Source organism: Schistocerca serialis, chromosome 9, assembly GCF_023864345.2.
Source record: "Schistocerca serialis cubense isolate TAMUIC-IGC-003099 chromosome 9, iqSchSeri2.2, whole genome shotgun sequence".
Taxonomy (NCBI): domain Eukaryota; kingdom Metazoa; phylum Arthropoda; class Insecta; order Orthoptera; family Acrididae; genus Schistocerca; species Schistocerca serialis.
The window spans coordinates 279,114,857-279,142,640 of record NC_064646.1 but is presented as its reverse complement, the minus strand read 5'-3'; the positions used below and the strand labels follow the sequence as shown (position 1 = coordinate 279,142,640).

The window sequence follows — 27,784 nt, the reverse complement described above, 5'->3', positions numbered from 1 at the left end:
TTGGAATTGATGGTATTCCAGCAGATTTCATGAAAAAATATATGCATACTATTGCTGAACCGCTACCTCACCTGTGTGTCTGCTCTTTCCAGGCAGGTACTTGCCCTGTCATTGAAAATGCCAAAAGTAATTTTCAATGATAAAAAGACATGAACAATTATCAGCATATCACATTTTCATCCTGCTTCTCTGAAGTATTTGAAAAATTTATACACATAAAGCTGACGAGGTTCAGTGACAAAAATGATGTACTGGATGGTCATGGAAGAATGATAATTGCTTCATTAATGGTGAAGAAGTTTGGACAAGAAGAGAATAGAAGCTTTCAAAATGTGGCGCTACAGAAGAATGCTGAAGATTAGATGGGTAGATCACATAACTAATGAGAAGGTATTGAATAGAATTGGGGAGAAGAGGAGTTTTTGGCACAACTTGACTAGAAGAAGGGATCGGATGGTAGGACATGTTCTGAGGCATCAAGGGATCACCAATTTAGTATTGTAGGGCAGCGTGGAGGGTAAAATTTGTAGAGGGAGACCAAGGGATGAATACATTAAGCAGATTCAGAAGGATGTAGGTTGCAGTAGGTACTGGGAGATGAAGAAGCTTGCACAGGGTAGAGTAGCATGGAGAGCTGCATCAAACCAGTCTCAGGACTGAAGACCACAACAACAACAACAACAATTGTGAAGCCCCATGTGGAAGTGATAAATTTGATCATGTTGCCATGAAGAAATTTTTAATAAAAGGTCAAACATTTACTTGTAGAGTTTAAATCTACTGCACTTGTCTCAACATGGGTCTAGACAGAACAAATCTACACATACATCCGTATATGACTACATTAATCAATACTGTATCATATGAATACAAAGCAGACCATAACAGGAATATTTCTATAACTGCCAAAGGCATTTAACACAGTGGATCATAAAATATTCCTGATAAAAACTGAATAGTATATTATCAGAGGATGGGCTAATATATAGATTACATCAGTGCAAAGCAGTCACTTACATAAATCGGTATGATGGAAACAGACAAATTAGTAAATTCAGTAATGTAAATTCTGTCTGGGAGTAGAGCAGTCAAGCAATGTGTGCCTCAAGATTTAGTGCTGTCATCTTTGCTATTACTTCTTTGCTTTTACTTCTTGTAATAGTTACATAATTTAACTTTATCTTAGGATTTGTTGCTAGTTTCCCATTTAGTTGGAAAGACATTTGTTTCATGTATTGCCAGCATCAATTTGACCCTTCTACACCATCCTTTAAGCTCATGGAGCTCTGCATTACATTTATCTTCTATAGTTCTTCGGGTGTCACTGCTTACAATGAACAGCGCATCATCTGCAAATGCTACCAGTCTGCTTACATTACTGTTCTCATGTAACTTCTGTAGTATGGGTTCTGACATCATGTCCCAAAAACTCGAACACACACTGATTCCTGTGGACAGCCTATTGTTATGATCTTCATTATTTCCTTTCTTGAGCATATTAAAGTTTCATGTCTCCTGCAGCCTCTTGGGCAGTTGTACAGCACCACTGGACACTCCAACTTCAGAAGGTGACAAAAGAAAGACATTCACCATAGCTTATTCAAAGCACCAGTAAAATCAACCATTATCACTAGACTGTACATAAAATCAGTACCTGTCACTAGGGAGAGCACTTTATAAAATGCATCTTCATTTACCTAGCATCTTCTAAATCCATTCTGGTGAGCGCTGTTTCCTTGTAGTAATCTATTTAGCACAACAGTTTTTCAACTATCTTACCAAGAATGTTCGGAAGACAAATTGGTCTGTAGGATTTGGGTATAATCGGATCCTTGTCTTCCCTTTTATTGATTCTTTCATGGTGCATGAATGTTTATTGCAAGATGTTTGAACAATACACACAAACAGATATCTATTTTGTCACATAAGGTTTCTATTACTTTAGCAGGTATCCTATTCAGTCCTGGAGATTTTTTCTTATATTTGCCTAATTTCTTCTTGTTTAAAGTCATACACCAGCTTATCGTTTCTGTAGTCTTCGCATAACATAGTTCATAATCTATGCTGATCTTATGTCATATCTTTTCTTCTTTGCCATCAGTAAGCAGAGTTTCCATTAGCAGGGTAGCTGCCTGTTCCCAACTTTCTGTTACTGTCCCGTTACTTCTTCTGAACATGGATAAGACTAATGATGATGGTATTTTCTTGAAGACTATTTTATATGGTATTCCCCATGGATCAGGTTCTAAGTTAGTCTCCGTTATTCCATTTTTGTTTTCCATAACTCTTTTCTTAAAATGTTGTTTAACATGCTTGTCTCTAAGCAGCCTTCGGGTTCTTTCTCCTTGGGTCATGCTGCTCTGGTACAGCTTCCTGATTCTTGCTTCACATCTTAATTTTTCCAGAGTCACCATCCAAATGCAAGGTACTCCACTAGAAGGATGTCTCTCGACAGGTATCAGTGCCTTCTTTGAAATATATATGGCTGCTGACAGTCTTCAGTTGGTCTAGGCCCTTCCATACTTGGAAAATCCTTTATGAGGTGTGATCAAAAAGTAATAGGAATTTTTTTTTAAAGCTTGTTAGTACACATGTTCTGGATGTATGTTTGATTTTTCAGTTGTTTTGAATATTCAATTTATTGTTGACAAAAACGCAATAAGGTTATATGTGTTTTCGAGTGTGTGGTGAATTTTTACTTTTGATGAAGATGGATCAAAGAATTTGCATTAAATTTTGCTTGAACAAAAAAAGTGCAGCATCACATTTGAAATGTTGACTGTGGCTTTTGGCAAATCTACTGTGATAAAGACAAGATTTTACAAGTGGTATAAACATTTCAAAGAGGGTTGAGAAGATGTTGAAGATGATTGCCCTTGATGCCCTATCCCATCAATTACTGATGAGTGTGTGGAGGTACTAAAGAAAATGGTTCTGGGAAATCACTGAATCACCATTAGAGAGGTTGCTGATGATGTTGGCATATTCTATGGCCCATGGTATGCAATTTTTTTTTTTTTTTTTTTTTTTTTTTTGCATGGAACATGTAGCAGCAAAGTTTGTTCTGAAATTGTTGAATTTTGGTCAAAAGACACTAAGGAATCGCTGACTGGAGTTGACAATGAGCCAGAACTGCTAAAGAAGGTTATAACAGGTGACAAAACATTTGTATATGGCTATGACGTTGAAACCAGGGCCCAGGGCCCAGTTGTCCCAGTGGAAACTGCCTGAAGAGCAAAGACCGAAAAAAATTTGACATCTTCAACCTCATGTGAAGGTTCTTCTCACAGTTCCTTTTGATTACTATGGTTCCTGCATTATAGTAATATGGCCAATAAGGAATAATACCTGGAAGTTATCTGTCATTTGTGTAAAACAACCTGAAGAAAACTACGAAAATTGTGGCAAAACCACTCATAGAAATTGCATCATGATAATACTCCCGCTTGTTCATGATTATTTTTTGGTAAAAAACAAAACAATTATGTCACCTCAGCCACTGTGTTTTGCTGAACATGGTCCCCTGCGACTTCTCTCTAGTCCTGAGGCTGAAGGGAACCAAGAAGGGACGTCGTTTTGCCACCATTGATGAGATAATGACAGAAGCACTGAAGGAACTGTACACCATAACGAAAAATCAGTTCAAGTGCTTCCAAGATTGGAAAAAGCACTGGCATAAATGTATTTATCTGAGGGAGTTACTTTGAAGGGGTCAGAGTTGATGAATAAAAAAAAAAAATTCTTTAAGAAAAAGAAAAAAATCCCTGAGTGAAATGAGTATTTGGAAAGGTTGCATTTATGACAATGCTGTGAAAGTATCTCACAATCAAGTTGCAAATTTTTCAAATGTTTGACATTCATTTTATCTTTATTATATTATCAAGGTAATAGAGACATAGTGCAGAGTATCTTTTGTAATTTTTTCTAGATATTTTTGGAATATGGTGGTGGTGGTGGTTATTGGGATGTATAAGGGGGACTAAACAGCAAAGGTCATCAGTCCCCCATATTTTTGGAATATTTCAGAGAAACTGATGACCCCAAATTTTAACCTGTTATGTTGAAGCAGTTCATAAGGGGTGACAACAACATGTATTTTTTGAGATTCTTGGTGTATTGGGAGCTGGAAACAGGCATTAGACAAATCTGTATGTAAAAGTATTGCCATCCAGAAAGCTTTGCAAACAGTTCATTGGTTCTAGATAAAGAAAGTCTCTCCTGCTGTTTGTGCTCTTCCCATTGATTTAAAATTGCCACAAATGACAACTTTACTGTTGGTTTGCAGATGATTATCATTGATGAAGTTGACTGCAGTTATCAAATGTTCCATACACATAGTACCTACTAATTTTTTTATATGGCATAAAGAACCTACAGTATTGGTCAGGATCGATAGAAATGAGCCTCAAAGGAGCTTTAAGTGTAATGGGAGCATCATAATCTGTTGTGATTCTTAGTCCCACATTGAACAGAGGGGCAAGGAATAGATTTCTGGACGGAACGATCATTCTCCATTTCTTGAAAAGGAAATCCGAACATTATATATGCATCAAATGTGGTGCAATGACAGTCCACCACAGCTGCTCTTTTATATCTTTTTTGCTACTGGCTTCAAGCACAGCTCATTTCCAAGCAGTACCTAAATATAATCCGTACATATACAGGATGTCCATAATTAAAGTTGCAGTTTCAAAATGGTGCAGAAACACTGCTCAGAATAACATCATATTTGAACAGCATGTTATTGAACATCATGATAAGAAAAAAAATTAGGGAAATAGATGGCACTGTAAGTGCCAGAATATTCACACCCACAGATGTGCAGCAAAAGGTTGTTCCTCATTTTGTGTCCTAGATGCCCACAGCACTTTCTGCATGAAGGACAACATGCTGCTGGTACTACCCTTTTACAAGAATGATGACTGTGCACCACTAGCCCTGCAGAAGTTCCAGATGCTCGAGAGTAGGAAAGAAGACATTGGTCTGATGTCTGCTGAGGGTCTGGAGAAAATTATTACAAAATTTGAAGTGCAGTGTGGCAAAGAGAGGACAACAGTTGATGTGAATTCTGTCAAAGATGTGGCCACAGCATTGCAGGAGCAGTCAAGTGATGGTAGGCAAACATACATTGCTTTGATAAGTGCCTGAATGTTGACATGCCTGCAAGCATGGTTCATCAAACCTTACTAAACATCCTGCACTGCTATCCATACAAAATCATGCATGGTCAGGAGTTGCTTTCTGCTGGCCTACCACCAAGACAAACATTCACTGAAATTTCTTGCTCACATAGAAGTGGACAGTGAATGACCATGGAACTTTCTGCAGACAGAAATAGCCCATTTCCATCTCCAAGGGCACATCAATATGCAGAACTGCAGGATGTGGACAACAGAGAACCCGCAAACACATCAAATGGTACCACTTCATTCTGCAAAGGTGACTGTCGGCTGTGGACTGACGGTATATCTTATATGGTATGACTCTATTTTTTTGAAGAGATGATTCCTGGGGTCCTGTACCCAGTCTTGTAACAGGTAAATGGTACGAGAGTCTTTTGCACATCAGCATCATTCCGATCCTTCAGCAGGGTAGATGTGTGGTTAGGATCATTTTTATGCAAGATGGCACTCCCGCACACAATGTATAGCCAGTCAAGCAGCTGCTGCAGAGACTTTTGGAAATGCTAGAATTATCCGTCATCATTTCCCTAAAGCCTGGCCATCCAGATCACGTGATCTTAACCATTGTGACTTCTAGCTGTGAGGTTATATAAAAGATGTGTTCACTGAACATGACCCTTGAGATGCACCAGTTTGTTGTGAAACATGCTGTTTCTTGGTTTTCAACTTGCGGCAGAAAATGGTGGACAGCACATTGCACATGTCTCGGGTCAGTCTCAGGACAATTGGAAAATATTGTCATTTTGGTTTTTATGAAGTTTTTGGCCCCAGGACAATTAAAAACCAATGTTGTTTTGCTTTTTGTGCTGTTTTCGGCCACAGGACAATTAAAAACTGATTTTACCCATGCGATGTGGTATGACCTTGCTGTGGTGGAGGATTTGCCTAACTAAATGTGCCAGAACTGTTGTTGAGTGTCGAATCTGTGCAGTCATGCACATTGAACAGTATGGATGGTGTAACATGCAACTCAGATCATAGCCATCATATCACACTTCACATGGCTCTAAGCTAATACTCAAAAAAGTTAAAATCCTAACCTTCTACAATATGTACACTACTGGCCTTTAAAACTGCTACACCATGAAGATGACGTGCTACAGACGCAAAATTTAATTGACAGGAAGAAGATCCTGTGATATGCGAATGATTAGCTTTTCAGTGCATTCACACAAGGTTGGTGCTGGTGGTGACACCTACAACGTGCTGACATGAGGAAAGTTTCCAACCAATTTCTCATACACAAACAGCAGTTGACTGGCGTTGCCTGGTGAAATGTTGTTGTGATGCCTCGTGTAAGGAGAAATGCGTACCATCACATTTCCGAGTTTGATAAAGGTCAGATTGTAGCCTATCGTGATTGCAGTTTATCGTATTGCGACATTGCTGCTCACGTTGGTCAAGATCCAATGACTTCTAGCAGAATATGGAATCGGGGGGTTCGGGAGGGTAATACGTAATGCTGTGCTGGATCCCAACAGCCTCATATCACTAGCAGTAGAGATGACAGGTGTCTTATCCACACGGCTGTAACAGATCATGCAGCCATGTCTTGATCCCTGAGTCAACAGATGGGGACGTTTGTAAGACAACAACCATCTGCACAAACAGTTCGATGACGTTTGCAACAGCATGAACTATCAGCTCAGAGACCATGGTTGTGGTTACCAATACTGCATCACAGACAGGAACGCCTGCGATGGTGTACTCAATGACAAACCTGGGTGCACAAATGGAAAAACGTCATTTTTTTTGGATGAATCCAGGTTCTGTTTACAGCATCATGATGGTTGCATCCATGTTTGGCGACATCGCGGTGAACGCACATTGGAAGCATGTATTCAACATCGCCATACTGGCGTATCACCCGGCATGATGGTATGGGGTGCCATTGGTTACACGTCTCGGTCACCTCTTGTTCGCATTGACGGCACTTTGAACAGTGGACGTTACATTTCAGATGTGTTACGACCCATGGCTCTACCCTTCATTAGATCCCTGCAAAACCCTACATTTCAGCAGGATAGTGCACGACTGCATTTTGCAGGTCCAGTACGGGCCTTTCTAGATACAGAAAATGTTCAACTACTGCCCTGGCCAGCACATTCTCCAGATCTCTCACCAATTGAAAACATCTGGTCAATGGTGGCTGAGCAACTGGCTCATCACAATACTCCAGTCACTACTTGTGATGAACTGTGCTGTCGTGTTGAAGCTGCATGGGCAGCTGTACCTGTACACATCATCCAAGCTCTGTTTGACTCAATGCCCAGGCATATCAAGGCTGTTACTACAGCCAGAGGTGGTTGTTCTGGATACTGATTCCTCAGGATCTATGCAGCCAAATTGGGTGAAAATGTAATCACATGTCAGTTCTAGTATAATATATTTGTCCAATGAATACCTGCTTATCATCTGCATTTCTTCTTGGTGTAGCAATTTTAATGGCCAGTAGTGTATATACACAAAATATTATTTTTTTGCATGGGGAGATACAAACAAATTCATTAAACGTGAAGACATACATAGCCATGCTACCAGAAATATAACACAGCTAACTGTGGAAGAAACACTGGTTTTACAGCAATAAAACTGTTTACCACTTCATATTTCAAAAATCTGTTTGAATGACAAATTTAAACAAACAATAAAACTATTCATTCGAGAATGTCCTTTCTATTCAGTCAAGAGAATTCATGCTACATGAGAATAATTCAAAATATGTGTATGGTGTAACAGAATTAAAATGTGTGTAGGAAAAATGGCAGTAGATTCAAAATGTGTGATTATTTAGGGTGTTATTGTATTTAAAAAGATATACCTGTGATAATTAAATAGTGTACCTGATTATTATTTTGTGAAACTGACAGTGCACATATATGCTTGGATCAGATCCTTATATGCACATCCAAAGCTGCTCAATACAACAAATAAGTAGTAATAAACAGATAAAATATTCACCCCACAACTCTAAGAAATTAAAACAAACAAAATCTCAGCATGAAATGAACAGTACCACAGGACAGAAAGCCACCTGACTTGGCAATTTAGTGCATGCAGAAAGCATTGTAACTTTTATGGTAAGGTCTGGAAACCATGTGTGGTCGCTGTGGTTACAGATTTCTTAGGATTGGCTGATTGTGTACTGTGCCTTCCTTGCAAGTCTCATTCCACTACTTACTTTGTCGCATGTAATTTTGAACAGACTATAGTTGATTGTGGTATTTTCAAAGGAGCCTCCCAGTATTTGCCTTAAACTCAAAAAAACCTAAATCTGGGTTAGGGTTTGACCTACATGCCTCATGCAAGTAAGCCCAGTGACTTATTCACTGTGTCATCTTACTCACTTCTCTTGCTTACAACCCAACTTCCAGCAAAGTGGCTGATACTCGAGGTGCAGCATTGCTCTTAATTTGTTCTTTAGGTGCTATGCTATCAGCTGTACCTGCTCTTTCAAATTGCTAATCCAGATATGAATCTGTATACTGCTGTCATCTGGAATCAGGACAATGAGCATGTGCCATTTAATTGAACAAACAACTCCTTTGCCATCATGGCATGTCTACAATATTTATTAATATAGCACATCGGTCAGAACAGTGGCCCATTCTTTTAACAAGTGAGGTACTTTTGTTGCAATGTAGCCTCTTCATCGTTAGTACATTACTGCCCCAGTACCCTTCATAAGAGCCTTATGCGTATGAAGTTTCTACATCATGTGTTTAGAGATATATATTTTCATTTTTAAGTTGTGTGTAATATTTAAGATTACTATCCACCACTATTATTAAAACACTAGAAAGTTCGTTTTGGAATACAAAAATGGAAAGCAGTAAATATAAGCACCCTCCTTGTAGCTGAGCCATAGTAATCAACAGAAATCATTACTGAGCTTTTGAACCCTGTCCTTCTCCAGACCTAACTGAATAATAAATGCAGACACCTCAACTGTATGGGCAATGGTTACCTTTAATCTTTCTGTTATTGGCATCCAAAGAATTTTTAAGAATCTGATGAATGACAGTCTTGCAATTGATGCCTTCTGTTATCATTTATACATTAGATACCAATGTCCAAGCAGCTTGATGTCTCTACACGGTGGAGAAATGTAACTTGGTAATAAGGTCAGAGCAGGGTAGGGGACTTTGAATCGAGAAATATTTTCCAAATAACCTTAGATCGGAAATGACCTTTTTGGAGATTGTTGATGATTGCTGCCAGCCATAGCTTCACAGTGGCACATTATCAACCTATGTTTAATGTTTAACTAGAAAATTTGCTCAATTCAACATCCACTACCTTGGTCTGACCTTATTGTCAGGTTGATTTTCTACTTCCCCTCCACGCTCCTTCTTTCACCTATAGTATATTAGGCTGTGGCAAGTAAACAAATTAAACTGTTTATTTGTTCAGACTTGGTAATTTGCTAATTTCAGCAAAATGATAAATCATACTACATCAGAAATTACTTAATGAAATCAAATGACATTTATTTCATATTCAGTAAAAAGTGTTTCTATAACTTATCTAACTTTGCACTGCAGCAGCTGTCATAGCATTGTGTGAATAAATCCTCCACCTAATTCATCCTTAAAGGAAGGATCTGTAGAGGCTATTTCAAAACAGGTTATGAAAGTAGTTCAATAAATTAAAAATAATATGGAAATAAGGAGCTTCATTGTGGATTTGTTACCTGTTTGAGGGAAACACATTATTAATTCAGCCAATTCATGCATTTTTCTTACAAACAAAATTACTTTTCCTGTACAGTTTTCATAGATGTATGAGAAATATAGGTGTCTGCTTTGTGATACACTCCATTTGTAGGATCATGCTTATACAGAATGAGAAGCTGCGTATTGAGCAGGATAAGAAAGCAGCAGAGGAAAAGGCAGTGAAGGACCTGGCAGAGCAGAATGTTCGCCTGACACAGCTGAGTGATACACAGAGCATGTTTGCTCACTTTGAGGGACAGACATGGCTTGCAGAAACCAGGGCTAAAGAGTTGGATGAGGTAAGGACTGTAAACTTAAATTACAAGAATAAATATGAATTCTCCTGACATGTGAAAGTGCCTTCCTAAACCTCTTATATGAGTTTGGTGAGACTTTGGTGAGTTATTGTGTGCATGCCCATGAATGTCTCTGAATTAGTACCACCATTTTACATTAATTGGGATGCAGGTTGTTTCAGCAATGAAATATTGGTGAGTTGTGTGAATTTCTGTGAAAGTTTATGAATTAGTACATCCATTTTACAGTAGGCGGCACCTGAGTCATTTCATTAAATGTGTGTGTATTTCATGTAGTGCAGTGGCAGTTTATAAATTTTTTATGTATTAATATGCATTCATGACATGATTGAATTGAATAAAGGGTGAACAGCAACATTTCAGTTCATGTGTGATGTAACAGGTAATGTTGATTGTGAAATTCTAATTGGCAGTCGATATAAAATAATATATGTCACACACAATTTCTTTTCATTCTTCAAATAGATTTGTAACAGTTATCTCAATGTGTTACTTTCACTGTCAAATCAGTTATGCCACCGAAACAACAGGTGACTAGTCAGTCTATGCCTCTAGCACCAAAGAAAAAGGTATCATGTGCTTTACAGACCAATGAGCAATGGGAAGCAATACTGGAAAATGTTTGAGTACACTTTGCTCAAGCTCATTAATCTGAAACAAATGAACAGTGGGAAGCAAAAAAGGATACCATTTGAGTATGCATTGCTTGATTTACACTTAGGTGCAGTCTGTTGTGATGTAAATTATGATTACAATCTTCGTGCAGGAGCAGTTATTTCAAAAATGGATAAATTATGGATGAATTTCAGTGCACTCAAATTTAAGAATGGAACACTAGGTATATGCCGCTTGGATGGCAGAGTGAAACTGCCTGAATACATCCACCAGCGAAATAATTATCAATGTTGTTGCAAGCCAGTAGAAACATTTCTTGGCAGATGTACACAAGTAGTAGTCATGTTTCAAAATGAGATTGTTTCATGGAACAACCATGCACAAGAATTACATGACAACATTCAAAGGGCAAGGGCAAAGTCATCATTGTGTAGGATCACTTCTACCACTACTGAACACAGATAACAAATTCCTTTAAATTTATGTTTTGGAAAACACTGATGAACAAACTGATCAACATTGTTGATTCAGTAGTACTGTCCTTGAACAAATATCAGCTGATGGATACTGAGTTCTTTTAAAATGAGCTCAAATAGTCTCAAACACCAAAAACATATATTTTGGGGCAACCAGTTTTAGTCAGTTTTTGACCATTTTCAGACCTCATGCCATAATGATAGGCAGTAGCAGTGAATGGAGTAGCTTTTGTAACTCCATGAATGTCAGATAGAAGTTATAATAGTCACTGCCTACCATCATGGTATGAGATCTGAAGAAGATAAAAAACTGACCAAAACCAGTTACCACAAAATGAAGGTTTTCTTGCAATTGAGACTGGTTTGTGCTCATTTTTAAAGTACTTTTTGCCAGACCACTGTTCGCCATGAGAAATGTTCGCAAATATTATGTCTACAAAGTTGCAGTTAGAGCAGGCAAAACACGTGTCAGCCAGCACAGAAGCCAATACAGTGCACCAAGTGATGATTGTTACAGTTGGCAAAGAATTTTAACTCACATGATGTAATCCTTCATACAAGAAATGATGTTCAGTGAGTCTCAGAAACTCATCACTCACACAGCAAATTGCAATTGCTGGCTGGCACATGTTTTGTCTGCTCTAACTGCAGCTCTGTAGCCGTAATATTTGAGAACATTTCTCATGGCGAACGGTCAGTGTTGGTTTGCCAGAAAGTTGACAACCAGATTCCAGTAGCACATACTGATGTAGCAAGACAGCAGTTATTTCACCTTTTGGCTTGTTTGAGTTCTTGTTTATGCCATTTGGTCTTACAAATGCAGTCCAAATCTGGCCTTAACTAGAAGGTAAGGTGGGGACAAGTTGCTTACATTTTTACGGTCATAGATTATTACCTAGAGCATTGAATGATCTATCAGCCATAGGATTGTTTGGGCCTTAACTAGAAGGTAATGTGGGGACAAGTTGCTTACATTTTTATGGTCATAGATTATTGGTGCAAATATAGATAGTTATATCGCATTTAACTTGCAAATTCCATTGCTGGGATCAATTGTTTAAAGGCCATTTATAAGGTGGTAAATAAGCACAGGAAAGACGAGAAAGAATGGACGCTGAGAAGGTAATGCTATAGAGAAGAGTAACAAAGGAAAACACCACAGGATTGTAAGATAGAAGAAAGCCGTTTGGCAAAAATCAAACAATGGAAACTCCAGGTAGGAATATCAACAATGAGGAAAATACATATTTCTACTTATCATAAAGAAGATATATCAGGTTGCACATAGGCACAACTAAAAGACACATGTATAAAGCTGTTGGCCAGAGCCTTCATCAGTAAAAGGGAGATACACATCACTCACACACACAAGCAAGCACACCTAACACATACTTGACTGACAACTCCAGCATCTTGTCACTTTGTCACAGATGTACATAAAGAGTCATATGCTAACCAAATGGTTCGTGATGCAATCATTCTGTTGGCCCCCAATCGTGAGGTTTGTGAGTGGGCCCTTCATTGTGACAACTCCACCCTTTCTGACATTGTGACTATTGTACAGTCATTTCAAGGGCTGCAGGTATCCAGATAGTATCATGGTGTGAGGTTGCAGAAGCTCTACCCACTTCCCCCCTCTGTTTGTCAGACAGTTTAGCCTTCGATGATATGGTGGCAGTGGTCTGCATGCGAGCAAAACATCCTGGTGGCCAGCCCACATCATTGCAGCAGTCAGGCTGCAGCAACAGCACAGTGAGCCTGCTAATGAACAACAATGCTAGGACTCAATGCTTCTCTCTTGTCCATCGTGTTTTGTCACTCATGATAGGATGGATTGCCCTGAGTGGTGGGCTGTGATAAAACAGGCCACATTGCTCCTTTTTGTAATGCAAAATCCCAACAGCCTATTGCAGACACTGACTTGGATGTGAATTGTGTATTGGCATCTTCCATTGCACCCCATAAGCTTTTTATTGATGTCAAGGTTTATCAGAAGGTTCTGTACCTGCAAGTCGACTCTGGTGTGGCCACATCCTTACTCAGCTTGAAAAGTATGTGGCCTTGGGTTCTCCCCCTTTACCACCAGTGTCACATACATTAGTCAGGTACAATAAACAAATCATTCTGATATTAGTTAGTGTCTCAGCTCCAGTCACATACAAATCTGTGATTCATCTGTTGACTTTTCTGGTGGTGAACAATGGACGCACTGAAATTTTCTTTGGTCTGGATGCCTTTAACCTTTTTGGGTTTACTATTTCGCATAAGGTTAATCTCATCTCTGATCAAGCACCTTGTACACAACTTAATTCTTTATTATGTGAATTTTCCACCCTGTTTTCTGTGGGTTTGGTTTGTGTCAATAATTTCAAAACCCACATCACTGTGACACCTTCAGCCAGACCCTGTTTCTTTCAGGCTTGCCCGGTGCCGATGGCACTCTGTGACCAAGTCAAGGTGGAGACTGACCACCTCAAGGCAGGTGTTGTCCAACCAATTGCAGCCAGTGAATGGGCTACCCCTTTAATCGTCAAGAAGCCGTTGGGACGATTATGCCTTTGTGGCAATTGCACAGTTTCTGTCAATGCTCATTGACACATATTCCTTGGTGTGCCCTGATGAACTTTTTGGTAAGCTCGCTGGTGGTCAGAATTTTTTCAAGATCGACCTCTCCAGTGCTTATTTGCAGCTTCCTGTTGATGCTAACTTCCAACGGCTTTTGGTCATGAATATACCTTTTGGCTTATATCAATACTTGCAATTATCATTTGGTGTGACCAACATCTCATCAATTTTTCAGTGGTTTCTCGAAAAACTCACAAGGTCTGTGCCTGGCTGTTCCAGCAATCTTGATGATATTGTGGTCTCCAGATCCTCCACTGCTGAACATCTCAACAACTTACATACACTCTTTTTGGTGCTACAGGCTGCTGGGTTAAAATGCAATTAGGAAAAGTGCCACCTCTTTCAGCGTCTGTCATGTATTTTGTGTCTGAGGTCTCTGGTGCTGGTATGAAACTGCTTCATCAGACTGTCTCTGCTGTACTGCTCTTCTGCATCCTACATTGATCAAGGAACTCTAGCTTTTTTTTAAAGGTAAGATAGCTTATTGTCATAAGTTTTTACCAGGGGCTGCATTGGTTGCACAATGATTACATGCCATGCTGCACAATGGGGTGTCTTTCAACTGGTTGAAATTGCCTGAAATGACATTTTCCAAACTGAAGTCTGTGTTACAGTGTGTACCTTGCCTCGTAACCTATCAACCGGGTCAACGTTTAGTGTTAGCAATAAATGTGTCTCAGCATAGCCTGGGAATGGTGCTAGCTCATAAATATTCTGAGAGCTCAGAGTGGCCTATTGCATACACGTTGAAGATGCTTAGTTTGATTCAGACGAGATATTCACAGATAGGGAAAGAAGCCCTCGCAGTTGTTTGTGCCTTAAAGAAGTTTCATGTTTTCTTGAATTTCATCTCATCAAGGATCACAAGCCATTAGTTTCACTGTTTAACCTTTCAGCATCATTGCCAGACAAAGATGCGCATCACCTCCAAAGTTGGGCGCTGTCCCTCTCTTGGTACATCTAAGAGATTCACTTGCACTTCACAGCTAAACATGCAAATGCTGATGCACTCTCCCAACTTCCAGCTGGTCCAGACCCAGTTTTTCATTGGGAGGAGTTACTCTGTTTCCACATTGATGAATGTGCTCAACAGACTGTCAGACATTTTTCAGTAAGTAACATGCACAGGCTAGCGCTACCAGTCTGATTTTATGGAAAGTGATACACTGCATATAACATGGCTGCATACAACATGGCTGGCCTGAGGCACCTCCATAACTACTATATGTTTCAGCACTGTTCCCCTGTCATTGACGGTGTTCTATTCCTTGATACAGACCATTCAGCTCCTCGCCTAGTGGTTACCTCAGCTCTCCGTTTTGAGATCCTGCGATTGCTACACGCTGATCACTGGGAGGGGAGGGGGGGGGCGGGGGGGGGGGGGCGAGGGGGGGGGGGATGTCATGCACCAAGACGTTAGCCCACTGTTATGTATTTTGGTCTTGTTTGGATAGCAACCCCATGGGCAACGTTATCCCCTTGGCCGCGACTTTCACAGGCCTGGGACAATCTCATCATTGATTTCACCGGCCCTTTCTTTAATGCATACTGGTTCATGGTAATTGATGCATTCTCTCAATTCCCATGTGTTATTCTTTGCTAGCAGGAGTCTCAACAAACATGAATTCAATTATGCAGCAACAGAAAAAGAATTATTGACCATAGTATGGGGTATACAAAAATTCCAAACACTAATATTGGGGTCTGAAATATATGTCTATACGGATCATCAAGCTCTGTCATTTTTTATGAATAGTCAATTACTACATAGTAGATTGATGTGATGGATGTTGTTTCTTCAAGAATATGTCATTAAAATCCAGTATATAAAGGGTTCGGAGAATATTATACCCGACGCTTTGTCTCGGCTACCAGTAGGCATGAAAGAACTAAAGCGTATGGAAGGACCTGGCATAATTTTTGCAATTAATTTTTTAACACTAGAATATCCACTTAATAAGGTGCAAGAAATGGCTCAGGCTTGATTCGTTGCACACCTACGATATGTCCCAAGAATTTTTGTTTAGACAATTTTATTGTAATACCTTTTTCCTTAAATCATTTTAGGGTTTTCCTCAAGGTTAGGCAATGCTCGTCCCAGGTGTGTGAGTTATCAGTATATAATCTATGTATATTATTAAATCTTTTAATAAATCTCTTCCTAACATTTTGTTTAAGGCATGTAGAAATACTGACACTGAGATATTTAGTCCAAGTGGTAACACATTAAAATTATAGGGTTTTCCATCAAATAGAAATGCTGTATATTTCTTTGAATCTGGATGCAACCAGATTTGCCAATATCCAGCAGTCAGGTCCATACAGCTAAATATACTGTGCTTTCTTAAATTTGGAAATTAATCATCAATGTTAATAGGTCTATCTCTTTCAGTTTCTTTTTGTTTATTTAGGGTGTGTGCATCCAGTGCCAACTGCGCACCTCCTGTAGCCTTATTCACTACTACCAAAGGATTATTTACAACGCTTGTGCTGTGTTCTAATATTTTTTTGTCTATCATTTTATCTGTCTCCTCCTTAACCACTTCCTTTAACCTTACCAGTATCGGGTAAGGCTTACAGAAGAATGGAGTATTATCTTTGATCTTAAATTTACATACATAATCACTAATGCTACCTAGATTATCAGAAAACACCATTTCATATTCTAGTAGAATCCTGGATAAATCTAACTTTTGGTTGTTTGCTAATATTTGGGATTCAAATACTTTGTTTTGTATGTCCACCCGGTGTGACGTATGACTTACATTTTCAATCTCTGGTGACAATTGTGCAGTCACTGTTAATTTCAAACTTTGAACCTCTGCTGTTTGTTTACCCATAACGTTGTCTGCTACAAACGGTACACAAGTTTTATAGTCTCCTTTTCCACAATAAAGCAAATTTTCCTCAAAATTTAACATGACGTTAAATTCTGATAGCCAATCTAAGCCAAATAACACCCCCCTATTAATATTTTCTACTACTAGCAGTGTTTGACGGAACGTAATATTGCCAATGTTGCAATTTACTTGGCTTTCATATTTGACAACCGTGCTTTTAGTTCCAGCTATACCAATTATATACACTCTTGTTACTGGTAATATAGGTAAGTCGTGCTTAGTTCTTAATGTGTTAAAGAAAGCCCAAGAAATAAGTGATATTTCACTAACGAATCTATAAATATGTTAACGTTAAGATTTTCCACCCTTCCAATTATAATTAGTCATGGATTAATGCTGTAATGGTATTTTCTTCTAGTAACAACCATTCTTTGGTGGGTACCTCATGCTTAAAAGTAGCATATTTATTATGCTTTAGGCCTCATAACGTATTTCTATGACCTGGGCCCCGACCATGGGTCCAGATTGCACTACGTTTTCCTCACTATTTGTAATCACAGGCTGGTTACCAAATCGAGGTATCATGTTCCCATTTTGTACTCTATTATTTCTAGGTGCAAATTCCTTTGTAGTTACTGGGCCCATATTCTAAGGTAGATGGCTTTTTGATAATTTTCGTTACCACTATTCTGATTATACCGGTGTACTCTAGCCAAATTAGTTTCATGTCTTTTAAAATTACTATTGTTCTTGTTATTATTATTCCTTCTGTAGTTCTGATTCTCATTTTGATGTACATACTCATTTTGGTTCTTATTTGTGGCATCAAGTGTGTCTACAAAGGATAACAGTTCTACCGTCTTCCACCCACTACATAATATGTCTTTTGTAGCATAAATGGGTAATCGCCTTATCAAAATTCTTACCAATCCCTCTTCCTCCATGGGTTTATCTAAATATTTTGTTCATGTTAAATGCCAGTCAAAATATTTCCTCATTGGACCCCATGCACTGTTATAATACTTTGGGTCCCACAAATGAGATATTAACTTTTCTTGGGCACTTGTTGACTAATATTTCTCCTTAAACCTTTTCTGAAAGTTGGCCCAAGATGAGAAACTCTCAATGATTACTGTTCCCCATTCTGATGCTTCTCCTAAAAGGTAACCTACTGTGAATTCTATTTGTTTTAGTCTTCCCAGATCTTAGGCAAGGTTTGGTTAAATAGTTTCAAAAAATGAGTTGGCTGTACAGCCCCATCTGGCTTAAATTTTGGGAACTGCCTGGAGAATCCTGAATTTGCTCCTCATTGTAAATCTGTCATGACTTCAGTAGTTAATACGACATTAGGAGAAGTCACCCTGTTACTTACTCTACCCTGCATAAGTTTGAATTCTTTCTGTAACTCATCAACATTTTTATTAGTGTCATTGAGTTCATAAGAGAGAGTTGTAGACAAGTTGTTGGAGGTTAGCTTTGCAGAAACTTTTCTGTCTCTCATTTCCTCTACCTGTTCCTCCAGACCACTTATATTTAGGGTGTCAGAAGTTGCCAGTTTTTCCTTAAAATTTCTCTCTACATCATCAACTCAAGTGGTGATGCCTGCAATTTGCGGTTGGACAATAGGCATCATCTTATCCTGTCTTTCTACACTGTCTTTTAAGGCATGCAACATTTGCTTTACTGTATCGAATGTAACATTGCATACATTTTGAAATGATCTAAATTTTTTGACAAGTCCTGTTTCTACGTTCTTACATTTATCTTCAATGTCAAATTCTAATTATTTAGTTAAATCCTGAAATTGGTCATCCTATGTTTAGTTAAACTCAGGAAATAGTTGTTCAGCATGAGTATTCAAAGAACTGGTGAGTTTACTCTTTAAATCTAATTTAAGATTTTCTACCTTATTATTTAAAGAGTCAAATTCAGTCTTTAATAGAACTATATTAGCTGCCCGACTGTTCAAGGTTTTGCTTTGGTTACTTAGAATTTCACTCTGAGCATCTAACTTGGTGTTCAATTGTGTATTTACTGAATCTAACTTAAGACTTTGATCACGTAGTTCTTGTCTTAAAGAAGCACTTTGATCACTTAGTTATTTTCTTAAAGAAGCATTTTGAGTATTTAAATCTGCTCTTTGAGCATCTAACTTAGCATTTAGTTCTTTTCTTAAAGACACATTTTTATGACTTATTTCTTTTCTTAAAGCTGCTGAATCTGCTCTCTGGGCTTTAAGTAAATTCACTACCTCAGACCAATCTGGTTCCTCTTTACTTACTGTCATAGCCGTGGCTGGTTCTGAAGTTTCCCCTGTTTTTTGAATGCTGTCGATATCCTTATTGATTTTAGACCTAGTGATCATCTAAAACCGCTTCACTTCTAAAGGTACTAGCTACAGTATTATAGTCTTTGAACAGTTTTTTTAAATTTTCTACTTGAACAATTATTGTCTTTTGCTCACCTGGAGTAGAGTTTTATGCTGCCTTGGTGAGTAGGTGTAGAATCGGCACTGGTGGATAGCACAGGTGCCGGCAGCACTGAATGTTGGTTGCGGCGTCAGCATCGGCGTCGGCGAGTGGACTTGAAGTCAGCAACAGTGAACAGCAGCCATTGTATTCAGCAATGTGGTGGGTTAGTTCGTCGGCGTTGGCGGCTGGTTACTGAATCAGCATCAGTGGCTGGTTACTGCATCAACGTCAGCTGGTTACTGCGTTGACATTGATGGCTTGTTACTGTGTGTGTGAGAATTGCTTCCTTCCCACACCCAAATCTTCTTATCCAAAGTATTTTCTTCATCTTCTTTGGTGTAGTATTTATTAAATCATTCACCCCTTTTTCTGTTTGGGCTGCACCCAATTCTGTAGGACAATTTCTCAGTCTTGTTACTAGTGGTTGCTATAGCAACCCCCAATATCTTCTTGTCTCAATTTACTTCAGAAATTTCTCCTTTTCAAGTCCTGTCATGGTCACCAAGTTCTGGCAGTTTCTGGCAACTATAGGAAGTCATGTGGTGCTGGTGTACAAGACTCACACGTCCCCTTCATCATTGGATTTACTTGGAGGTGCTTTGCCGATCTTCTTTCCAGGATAGCCGACTGCGTCAATCTCCCCAACTTCTTCTCTGAAGATATAATGCTGTTTGGAGGAATTTTCTCTACTCTCAAAATGATTCCAAACACTCAAGATACTTTTAAATCAATCCCACCATATTTTCACTTCCACAAAGAGGACACCACATAAATGTTTTCACATAAATAAACAGTATTTCGTAAGCCCAGTGACTCACTGACCATCAGAACTATGAAGTACTTTTACAATCAATTCAGTTCCAGAAATCTCTCAAAGTTCTCACAAGCCCACCATCAGACTTTCAAGAGAGTAAGTAAGTGAGTGAGTCAGTGTCTTTTCTTTTGTCTTAACATAATTCATCTGTTCACAATAATGACTGATATAGCACTGTCACGGAGTAAGGCACGCTTGGTTCTTGTGCTGGGCATATAGCTTCTGCGGGGAGTGCAGCAACCACTTGCCCACATTGATCAACCGTCCACATTGTAGCATTCTCTTGATACACGTCCACCCTGCGCACACAGAAAACTGGCACGAGGCAGACACGATCCCGTCTCTCACTCTTGTACATAAAATATCGGGTGTTCGAGATGGTGGAAAGCTGAGGGTATGTAGAATTTGCATTGAAATTCTTGAGGCACTACAAAATCAACTATCATCATACTTTCAAATGTGTAGATATTTGCTATTCATATATAAAAATGACACAAGCAAACTTATGGGATCACTGATTTCCACATGGCAGTTTTGCGTAGTAGAACAGTGATAACAATGTACCTCACTTTTGTGTCAAGTGTTTTATATTATCCCAAGTTACTGCAAATTTTATGGTTTTATTAATTTGTCAGCCCAGGTTTAAATTTTCTGTAGTATCCATGTATTGTTTAAAGCGCACTCTAGGCTACTTTGGAAAGGACAGGGATAAGTTCTTTCTTCATTCTTTTCTGATTTGAGCCTATTCTTATCAATGCACAGAGTGTATACGCTTCAGGACAACTGGCAAATCTGGGAAAAATCTGAGAAATTTTTCATCCAGGAGAAAACTGGGAAAAACCTGGAAATGTTTTAGGATTCCGGGAATTTTTCATTGTTTTAGTCTTCAATTAAATTTTTGTAATTTTGACTGGTAAGAACTGCTAAACAGTGAAAAATGTTCTTGTAACATATCCACTTCATTTCATTTTATTTATTTATTCAACTAGGGATCATCTTACAGTGATATAGGCTTTGTCATCCAAAATACACTGAAAGTAAATTGCATAATAAATATACACGCACATAGAAGTTAAAGGTAAGCTCAATGAGGATAGGATAAGTGGTGAGCCATGGCCTTGATGAAGGAACTGTCACAGCATTTGCCTGAAATGATTTAGGAAAACCTAAATCATGATGGCCAAATAGAGAAAAAACTTTATCCTCCTGGGAATGAGGTCAGCTCCAGCACCTTAACAACTTCTCTGTCTCATTTGATTAGTCTCTATTATAAAATGTTCTTTCTGTAGGGCCACTACTATTTTATGGGCAAATTTGCAGAAATATGATGGAGGAGTACTGAAGCAGCCACTCCTGGTGAGTGCAGGATCTTGGCATTCTGATTAGAGTAACAGAGCTGTTGATTTATTATGAGACGGGCCAGGCTTGCCTTAGTGAAACCTGTCATCTCTGCACTAAGATAGCATTCTTGCTGTACAGACAAGTGGTTTTTTTCCACCAACAGCTTTCATTAGTGTAGATAAAAACAGGATCAGAAGCAGTGCACTGGTATAACAGGAGCGCTGCTATTATGTATAAATAGCTGTTATTTTGATATCAGATTAATTCAGAATCTGGCAGCTCTACCAGGGTAGTGGGTCTACACCAGATGATCGGGAAACTTGGAACCATCAGCAGCAGTCACATGTCCACAGCTCATTGTCTAGGGGCTGGCGTTGCTGCCTCCAGATCACTGGGTCCTGGGTTTGATTGCTGGCTGGGTTGGGGATTTTCTCTGCACGAGGACTGGGTGTTTGTGTTTCCCTCATCATTTCATCATCATCATCATTTGTGAGAGTGACTAGATTGGATTGTGAAAAGAAAATGGACTGTGTAAAAATCGGGACTTTGTACAGGTGCTGACAACCATGCAGTTGAGTGCCCCACAAACCAAACATCATCATCATCATCAGCGGCAGTCATGAGTTTGGGTCTCCATCATGATACATGCCTCCTGCAATGAGTGTACCTCCCAGATTTATTGCCACAGTGCCGTAGGGCTATCCCAGACTCACTCCCTCAGAATCCCAGACTCCTGCCTATGATGGTCGTACCCTGGGCATAGCAGCTGCCATTCACCAGTGCAGTGTGGATGCCACCGCATTGCCTTCCATCAGCCACTGGGATGCAGCCATCCTCTGCTGTGTCAGCTACCACTACAGGATCCCTGGCCATCTCTGAGCACCATTGAAGCAAGGTGCTTGAGGTGTGTGGGTTGCATGCAAAGCCGGGGGTGCATGTTGCAGCCAACTGGCTGGGTAGAAGTCATCATCTGACAGGCTATGTGGGCCTCTCCATGTGCTATGAGCTGTGTGACCACTACCATGCACTGGCGTAGTGCGGATGTATGCATATAAATAAAGTATTTAAATTTATAGCTGAGTCTCTCTGGGCAACCACCATAAGCAACCACCGACCTGCCGCCCTGCCTCAACCCTCTGGTGCTAGCTGACCTGCACTTTAGTCATGCTGTGATCTCCTGAGTCAGGTGCAGTTGGAGTAAGAAGTGGTGGCATTGTCTTTGGTGAGCAATAGGTTGTTGTTGTCCACACAGCACAATGCCTAACTAAACAAGGTCTGCAGTGTCCTCATAGTGGTATAAATGAGAGAAGTGTCAGCTTTTTTGGTGTATGTGACAGACATGAGATCACTGTAATTTAAAGCTTATTTTGTTAGGCCAGAGGTACTGGCTGATTGGTTGGAATTTTGGGGAAATTGCAGGGAGCAGTAATTTGAACTTGTTAGATGTTCACAGTCCAGTTTGCTTGGGCATACTGCACCTAGTGTAGAGTCAGTGTCAGTAAAGTGTTTTATGTGCCACAATTATGGTCATGTTGTGAAGCAATGCACGGGGTCCAGGTGGTTAATGATAATATATAAGGTGTAATTTATTGGCAGTTTTCTATCTGTGAGTGGTTGAGTATTTATATCATGTGTATTGTGTATGAATGAGGGGTAAAGGCATCATAATGGAAGAGTCAGGGACACTGGACATTCCAAGCCAGAGGCAACACCTTCTTTGATGGAAAATGTAGCACAGATGTCAGCAGAGAACATGGAGTTGCAAGGATGAATTGTAGTTAAGGATGAGCAAATAGTATTGATCCAAGTGCCAGACAATGTGGTGAATCCAGCTGCCACCAGCATAATCCCCTCCATTTTCTTAAAGGTCATCTGAGGATTTGGTATTGTTCATGGAGAACCTGATGATGTCAGCATGTATATGTGGTTGTTCCAATAGTAGACACTTTCCTGAGGGGATTATCACATGTCAAGACGGGAATGCACAGGCGCTCCAAAGGGTCTACAGTAAGGTTAGCAATGGGATGTGAGGAGAGCAGTGCGTCAATGGGTGTACATGATAGGCATGGCATGTTCTTCATAAATGTAACTGTGGATGGAAAAGGCATTTGCAGAGGCAGTGTCGCCAGCCTCAGTGGAGTATAAGAAATGGGTATCAACAACAGAATTTTGTAACAGTGATAGGGGTAGACAGGGAAGAAATGGGCAGCCATTAAATGGAACAGGGAACTCCAAGTCCTCCATAAGGTGTTCCTGTTAGAGTAAAATGCAAAAAGTAATATGGAGAGTCAGAATGTGCAATAATAGGCATTGTAGGATGTAAGAAGTGTAAGATTTTGTTGAACTCAGGGGAGCGTGTGTCAGTAGCCATTAGAGATCTAGTGCGTCAGAGGCAGTGGTGGATACACATGGGTGGAGTGCAGGGCGCGCGCACCTCCCTAATGAGGCTAACCACAATTCCACCTGGGCCGCCCCCATTGGTCAGCCTTCATCAGTCAACTTGACTGAATCGAGTTATCAAGCAGTTGTACTTTTCTATGCAGCACGCGCATCCACATCATCGTTTTTTATACATCTCTGTCTGGCTCATAGATATCTAACACATTCCTACGAGAAAAGTCGTGACCATTCTAGTGATCTCAATACGTTATTCTGTCTGCCATTTGTTCAAGAAAAGTCATGAATATTCCACTGTTTTCTTGTACAGAAAACCTTAGAAATGTAGCGTTATAAATAGGGGCTATTCACTGAATAGGAAGCTAGTTTTCATTCAGAAGCAGAAATATTAAGACTTAAGAATGAATAAGTAAAAAGTCCTGGTTCTAGCAAGTGCAAGTGTAAAGATATATCAAGAGTGAAAGTGATCAGTTGATTGTGAAGTATTAATAATAGTAATTCATACTAATTTCTTAGTAAAAATATTGTTGCGACACTCATAAAAATATTTTTACTTATAATGTGACAATATTTTCTCACACCCAACTTGTAATAAGAGTTAGATATGAGAAACTATTGATGTGTATATCTCTGATAATAGTGACTTTTGAGAAGATTCCTAAAAAGGCGTTGTTACCATATAGGCCCCCTGTCAAATGCACTACTAAGGAACAAAATTGACAGTAAAAGTTCCACATACATAAAATGCCAGTCACATTGCCAGATGAGATGGGTTGAGCAACATGATGTTGTTATTCAATTTGCAGCTGATCTTGGAACAGTTTGCAAAGTTCTTAAAGAAATGCAGTGTTGGATGGATAGAACAACAGCTGCCAAAGCCAATATCCTCCATCAAGCTCTGTCTAATTGCGAGTTTATTATCACTCTGTTTACATTGAATGACATTATGAGCATAACATATCATCAACAAAATCTTACAAAACCCTACTTTTGATGCCACGATGGCAAAAGCAAAATTAGATTTGACACTCAAGGTGTACGATGGCATGGGAGCTAATACTGATAGCTACTTTGCTCATATTCTTGAAAAGGCGAAGGCAGTTAGGGAAGAGTCAGGCGTGAAGATGAGTGTTCCTCATCTTACAGGCAGACAAAGACACAGGGAAAGCTGCAGTCAAAATGATGATGCTATGACATATTGGATAAGAACTGTTTTTATTCCAACACTGGACCGTGTTATGACTGACATGAGAGAACATTTTGCTGAAGAAAACATTTATCATTTAAAATTCAACATACTTTGCCCTCACAACTACTGAAACATGACGGTAATGATCTGGAACATAAATTGAATTGGTGCTTAACTGAACTACTGTTCTTTGAAGAAGAATCAGAGACTAATGGGAGAGATTCATAAATACAAGCAAACGAGTATAAACACCCTTAATGATCGTTATGCAAGCTTCATCTGTTTGTCTTAGATCTGACTATCCTACTTTGCACATGCTGTACAAAATATTTGCTTGTCTATCTGCATCTACCGCTACAGTAAAAAGAAGCTTTTCAACATTGCAGCCTACAAAGACATGGCTGAGGTCGACTTAATGGGTTATCTCTGTTGAACACTCACCCTAACATTGATTCTCCTATTGATGATGTAATTAACCGATTTTCCAGAAAGAGTAGGCACATAGAATTCATCAGAAGATGACATTGTCTTGTATATGTGTATAATCAGTTTAAATAATATTTTCTCAAACTTTGCATGTGACTTGATTATTTTTTATTATGGTAAAAGTAAAGGTAGCTCAAGATATCTTTAGCGCCGCCTCCTTGAGGTTTTTCTGTATCAGAGGTGATGAAACTCACCACGCCATAGGTGCATTGGGTAGGGGTTAGTGACGTAAGGCCATTGTGATCAGTGGAGGCAGTTTGGTTTAACGAGTCTGCGGAAATGGTGTCTCATTTGAGGAGGTTTACTGCATGATCCTAGGTTGGGACATTTTATGTCAATATCGTGCCAAAACTGCCTTTAGATGACAAGTGGTGTTGCTTTGTGTGAAAACATTCCAGCTAGGGGCATTTGTTTGCAGCTTGTGATCTAGTGGCTAGCATTGCTGCCTCTGGATCACAGGGTCCCAGGCTCGATTCCCAGCCGGGTTGGGGATTTTCTCTGCCCAAGGACTGGGTGTTTGTGTTGTCCTCAACATTTCATCATCATCATCATCATCATCATTCATGACAGTGGCCAGATTGGACTGTGTAAAAATTGGGACTTTGTACGGACGCTGATGGTTTCGCAGTTGAGCACCCCACAAACCAAACATCATCTTATGGGAATTCGTCACCAATATAGAACTGTCATGAGGTGTGTCTATAGTATTAAACTGTATGCCAATACACCAAGTCTTAATTCACATGATTGTATGCCAGTTGGCACCAGAAAGTTGCTTTGAGTGAGTGCACAGCAGAACTTCACTGTCAATGTGTTGTGTGTAATAGAGTCAATGGAAGGGAGTGAAACATTAGATTCAATAAGTTGTTTTGTTAAAAGGAGTGTTGTATGAATGCAGGAGAGAGATTGTGAGATAGTAGTGCCCGTGAATGGGGATAATTTTGGCACTGAAGAGAAGAAGTTCATGAAGGAGATGTTAGTAGCAAATTTGGACATTCTGAAGGAGGAGGTTTGTTGTACAGAGCGTGTAATCTGTGGGCAGCCACAGGCCATGGCTAAGGATGCATTACTTAAGAAGTTGGAGCATCTAAAGGGAGCAGAAAGAGTACAAATGGAGGAGCTGTTGTTGGAGTTTGAAGACTTGTTTTTTCCTCGGGATCCATTGCTGGTGATGCCCATTACATAGCGCCAACAGGAAATGAAGCACCAGTGTACCAGAAATCTTGAAATTTATAAGCGATTGTGGAAGAGTTACTGGTAATCAACAAGCAGTTAGCAGAAGGGATAATAGAAGAGAGCAGTAGTCCATGAGGAGCAGATGCTATGGCTGTGCCTAAGAAAGTCTATGGTATGTCATCTTAATAGTAAGCCAACAGTGATGGATTTATACCCATTACCCAACATCACGGGAGCCATTGATAACTTTGGACAGTGCCAGTATTCCTTTATCATGGATTTAAGAAATGGGCATCAAGTGGAAGTGGTTCTGGAGGACTGACTGAAGACAGTAATCTTGGTTCTCTGGGGTCAGAATCAATATTGGAGGATACCATTCAGGATGAATAATACTCTTACAAATTTTCAGCAATTGTTAATCAAATGAATGAGGAGATTAAAGCCTCACCAAAGTCTTATCTACCTGGATGAGATAATTATGTTCTTGAAAGACATGAAGGTACCTGGGCAATGACTGAGGGAAGTATTAAACAAGTTTTGGGCTGCACATCTGACATTAAACACTGAAAAGGGTCATTTTGCTGTGGAGGAAGTAGTTTATTTAAGACATGTGATTAGCAAAGTTGGGGTGCAAATGGATTCAAGACTGGTGTGCATAGTACAATATTTCCCAGTTCCTAAGTCAGGCAAAGAGCTGCAGTAATTTTTTTGACTCTTGAATTATTGTTGGAAATTTTTGAAATGGTCCATTGATATAGCATGACCACTCAGGCAGCTGTAAAGAAAAGCTGCAAAGTTTGAATGGCTGGAGGACTGTCAGGGCATATTTTAAGAGTTGGAGAAAGTTTTAATGTTAAGTCAAGTTATAATTTTTCTTGATTTTCAGAAGTAATTTATGCTATCATCTAACAACACTTTGGGAAGTGTTCTCAGTCAAGAGATCAGTGATGAGCAGCATCCTTTGGCTTTCATATTGAGACAACTTAATAAAGAAAAAAAATTTTTTTCACTACAGAGAAGGAGTTGCTTAGTGTCATATATGGAGTCACATATTTTTGGTGTTACCTTAATGAGAAGGAGTTTTAAGTAGTGACTAACCATGCCACTCTGGAATGGTTTCTGGTGTTAAAGAACCCATA

The 27,784-nt window shown here is 39.4% G+C and overlaps 1 protein-coding gene across 1 annotated transcript in view; it reads left to right on the top strand.

The window, feature by feature from the left end:
* Positions 1-27,784, top strand: part of LOC126419539 (dynein axonemal intermediate chain 7-like) — a 770,648-nt gene that overhangs the window by 50,324 nt on the left and 692,540 nt on the right. The window contains exon 4 of the mRNA XM_050086729.1: positions 10,011-10,197. Within this exon, the coding sequence (XP_049942686.1) occupies positions 10,011-10,197 (187 nt within the window). The remainder of the gene's footprint in view (positions 1-10,010; positions 10,198-27,784) is intronic.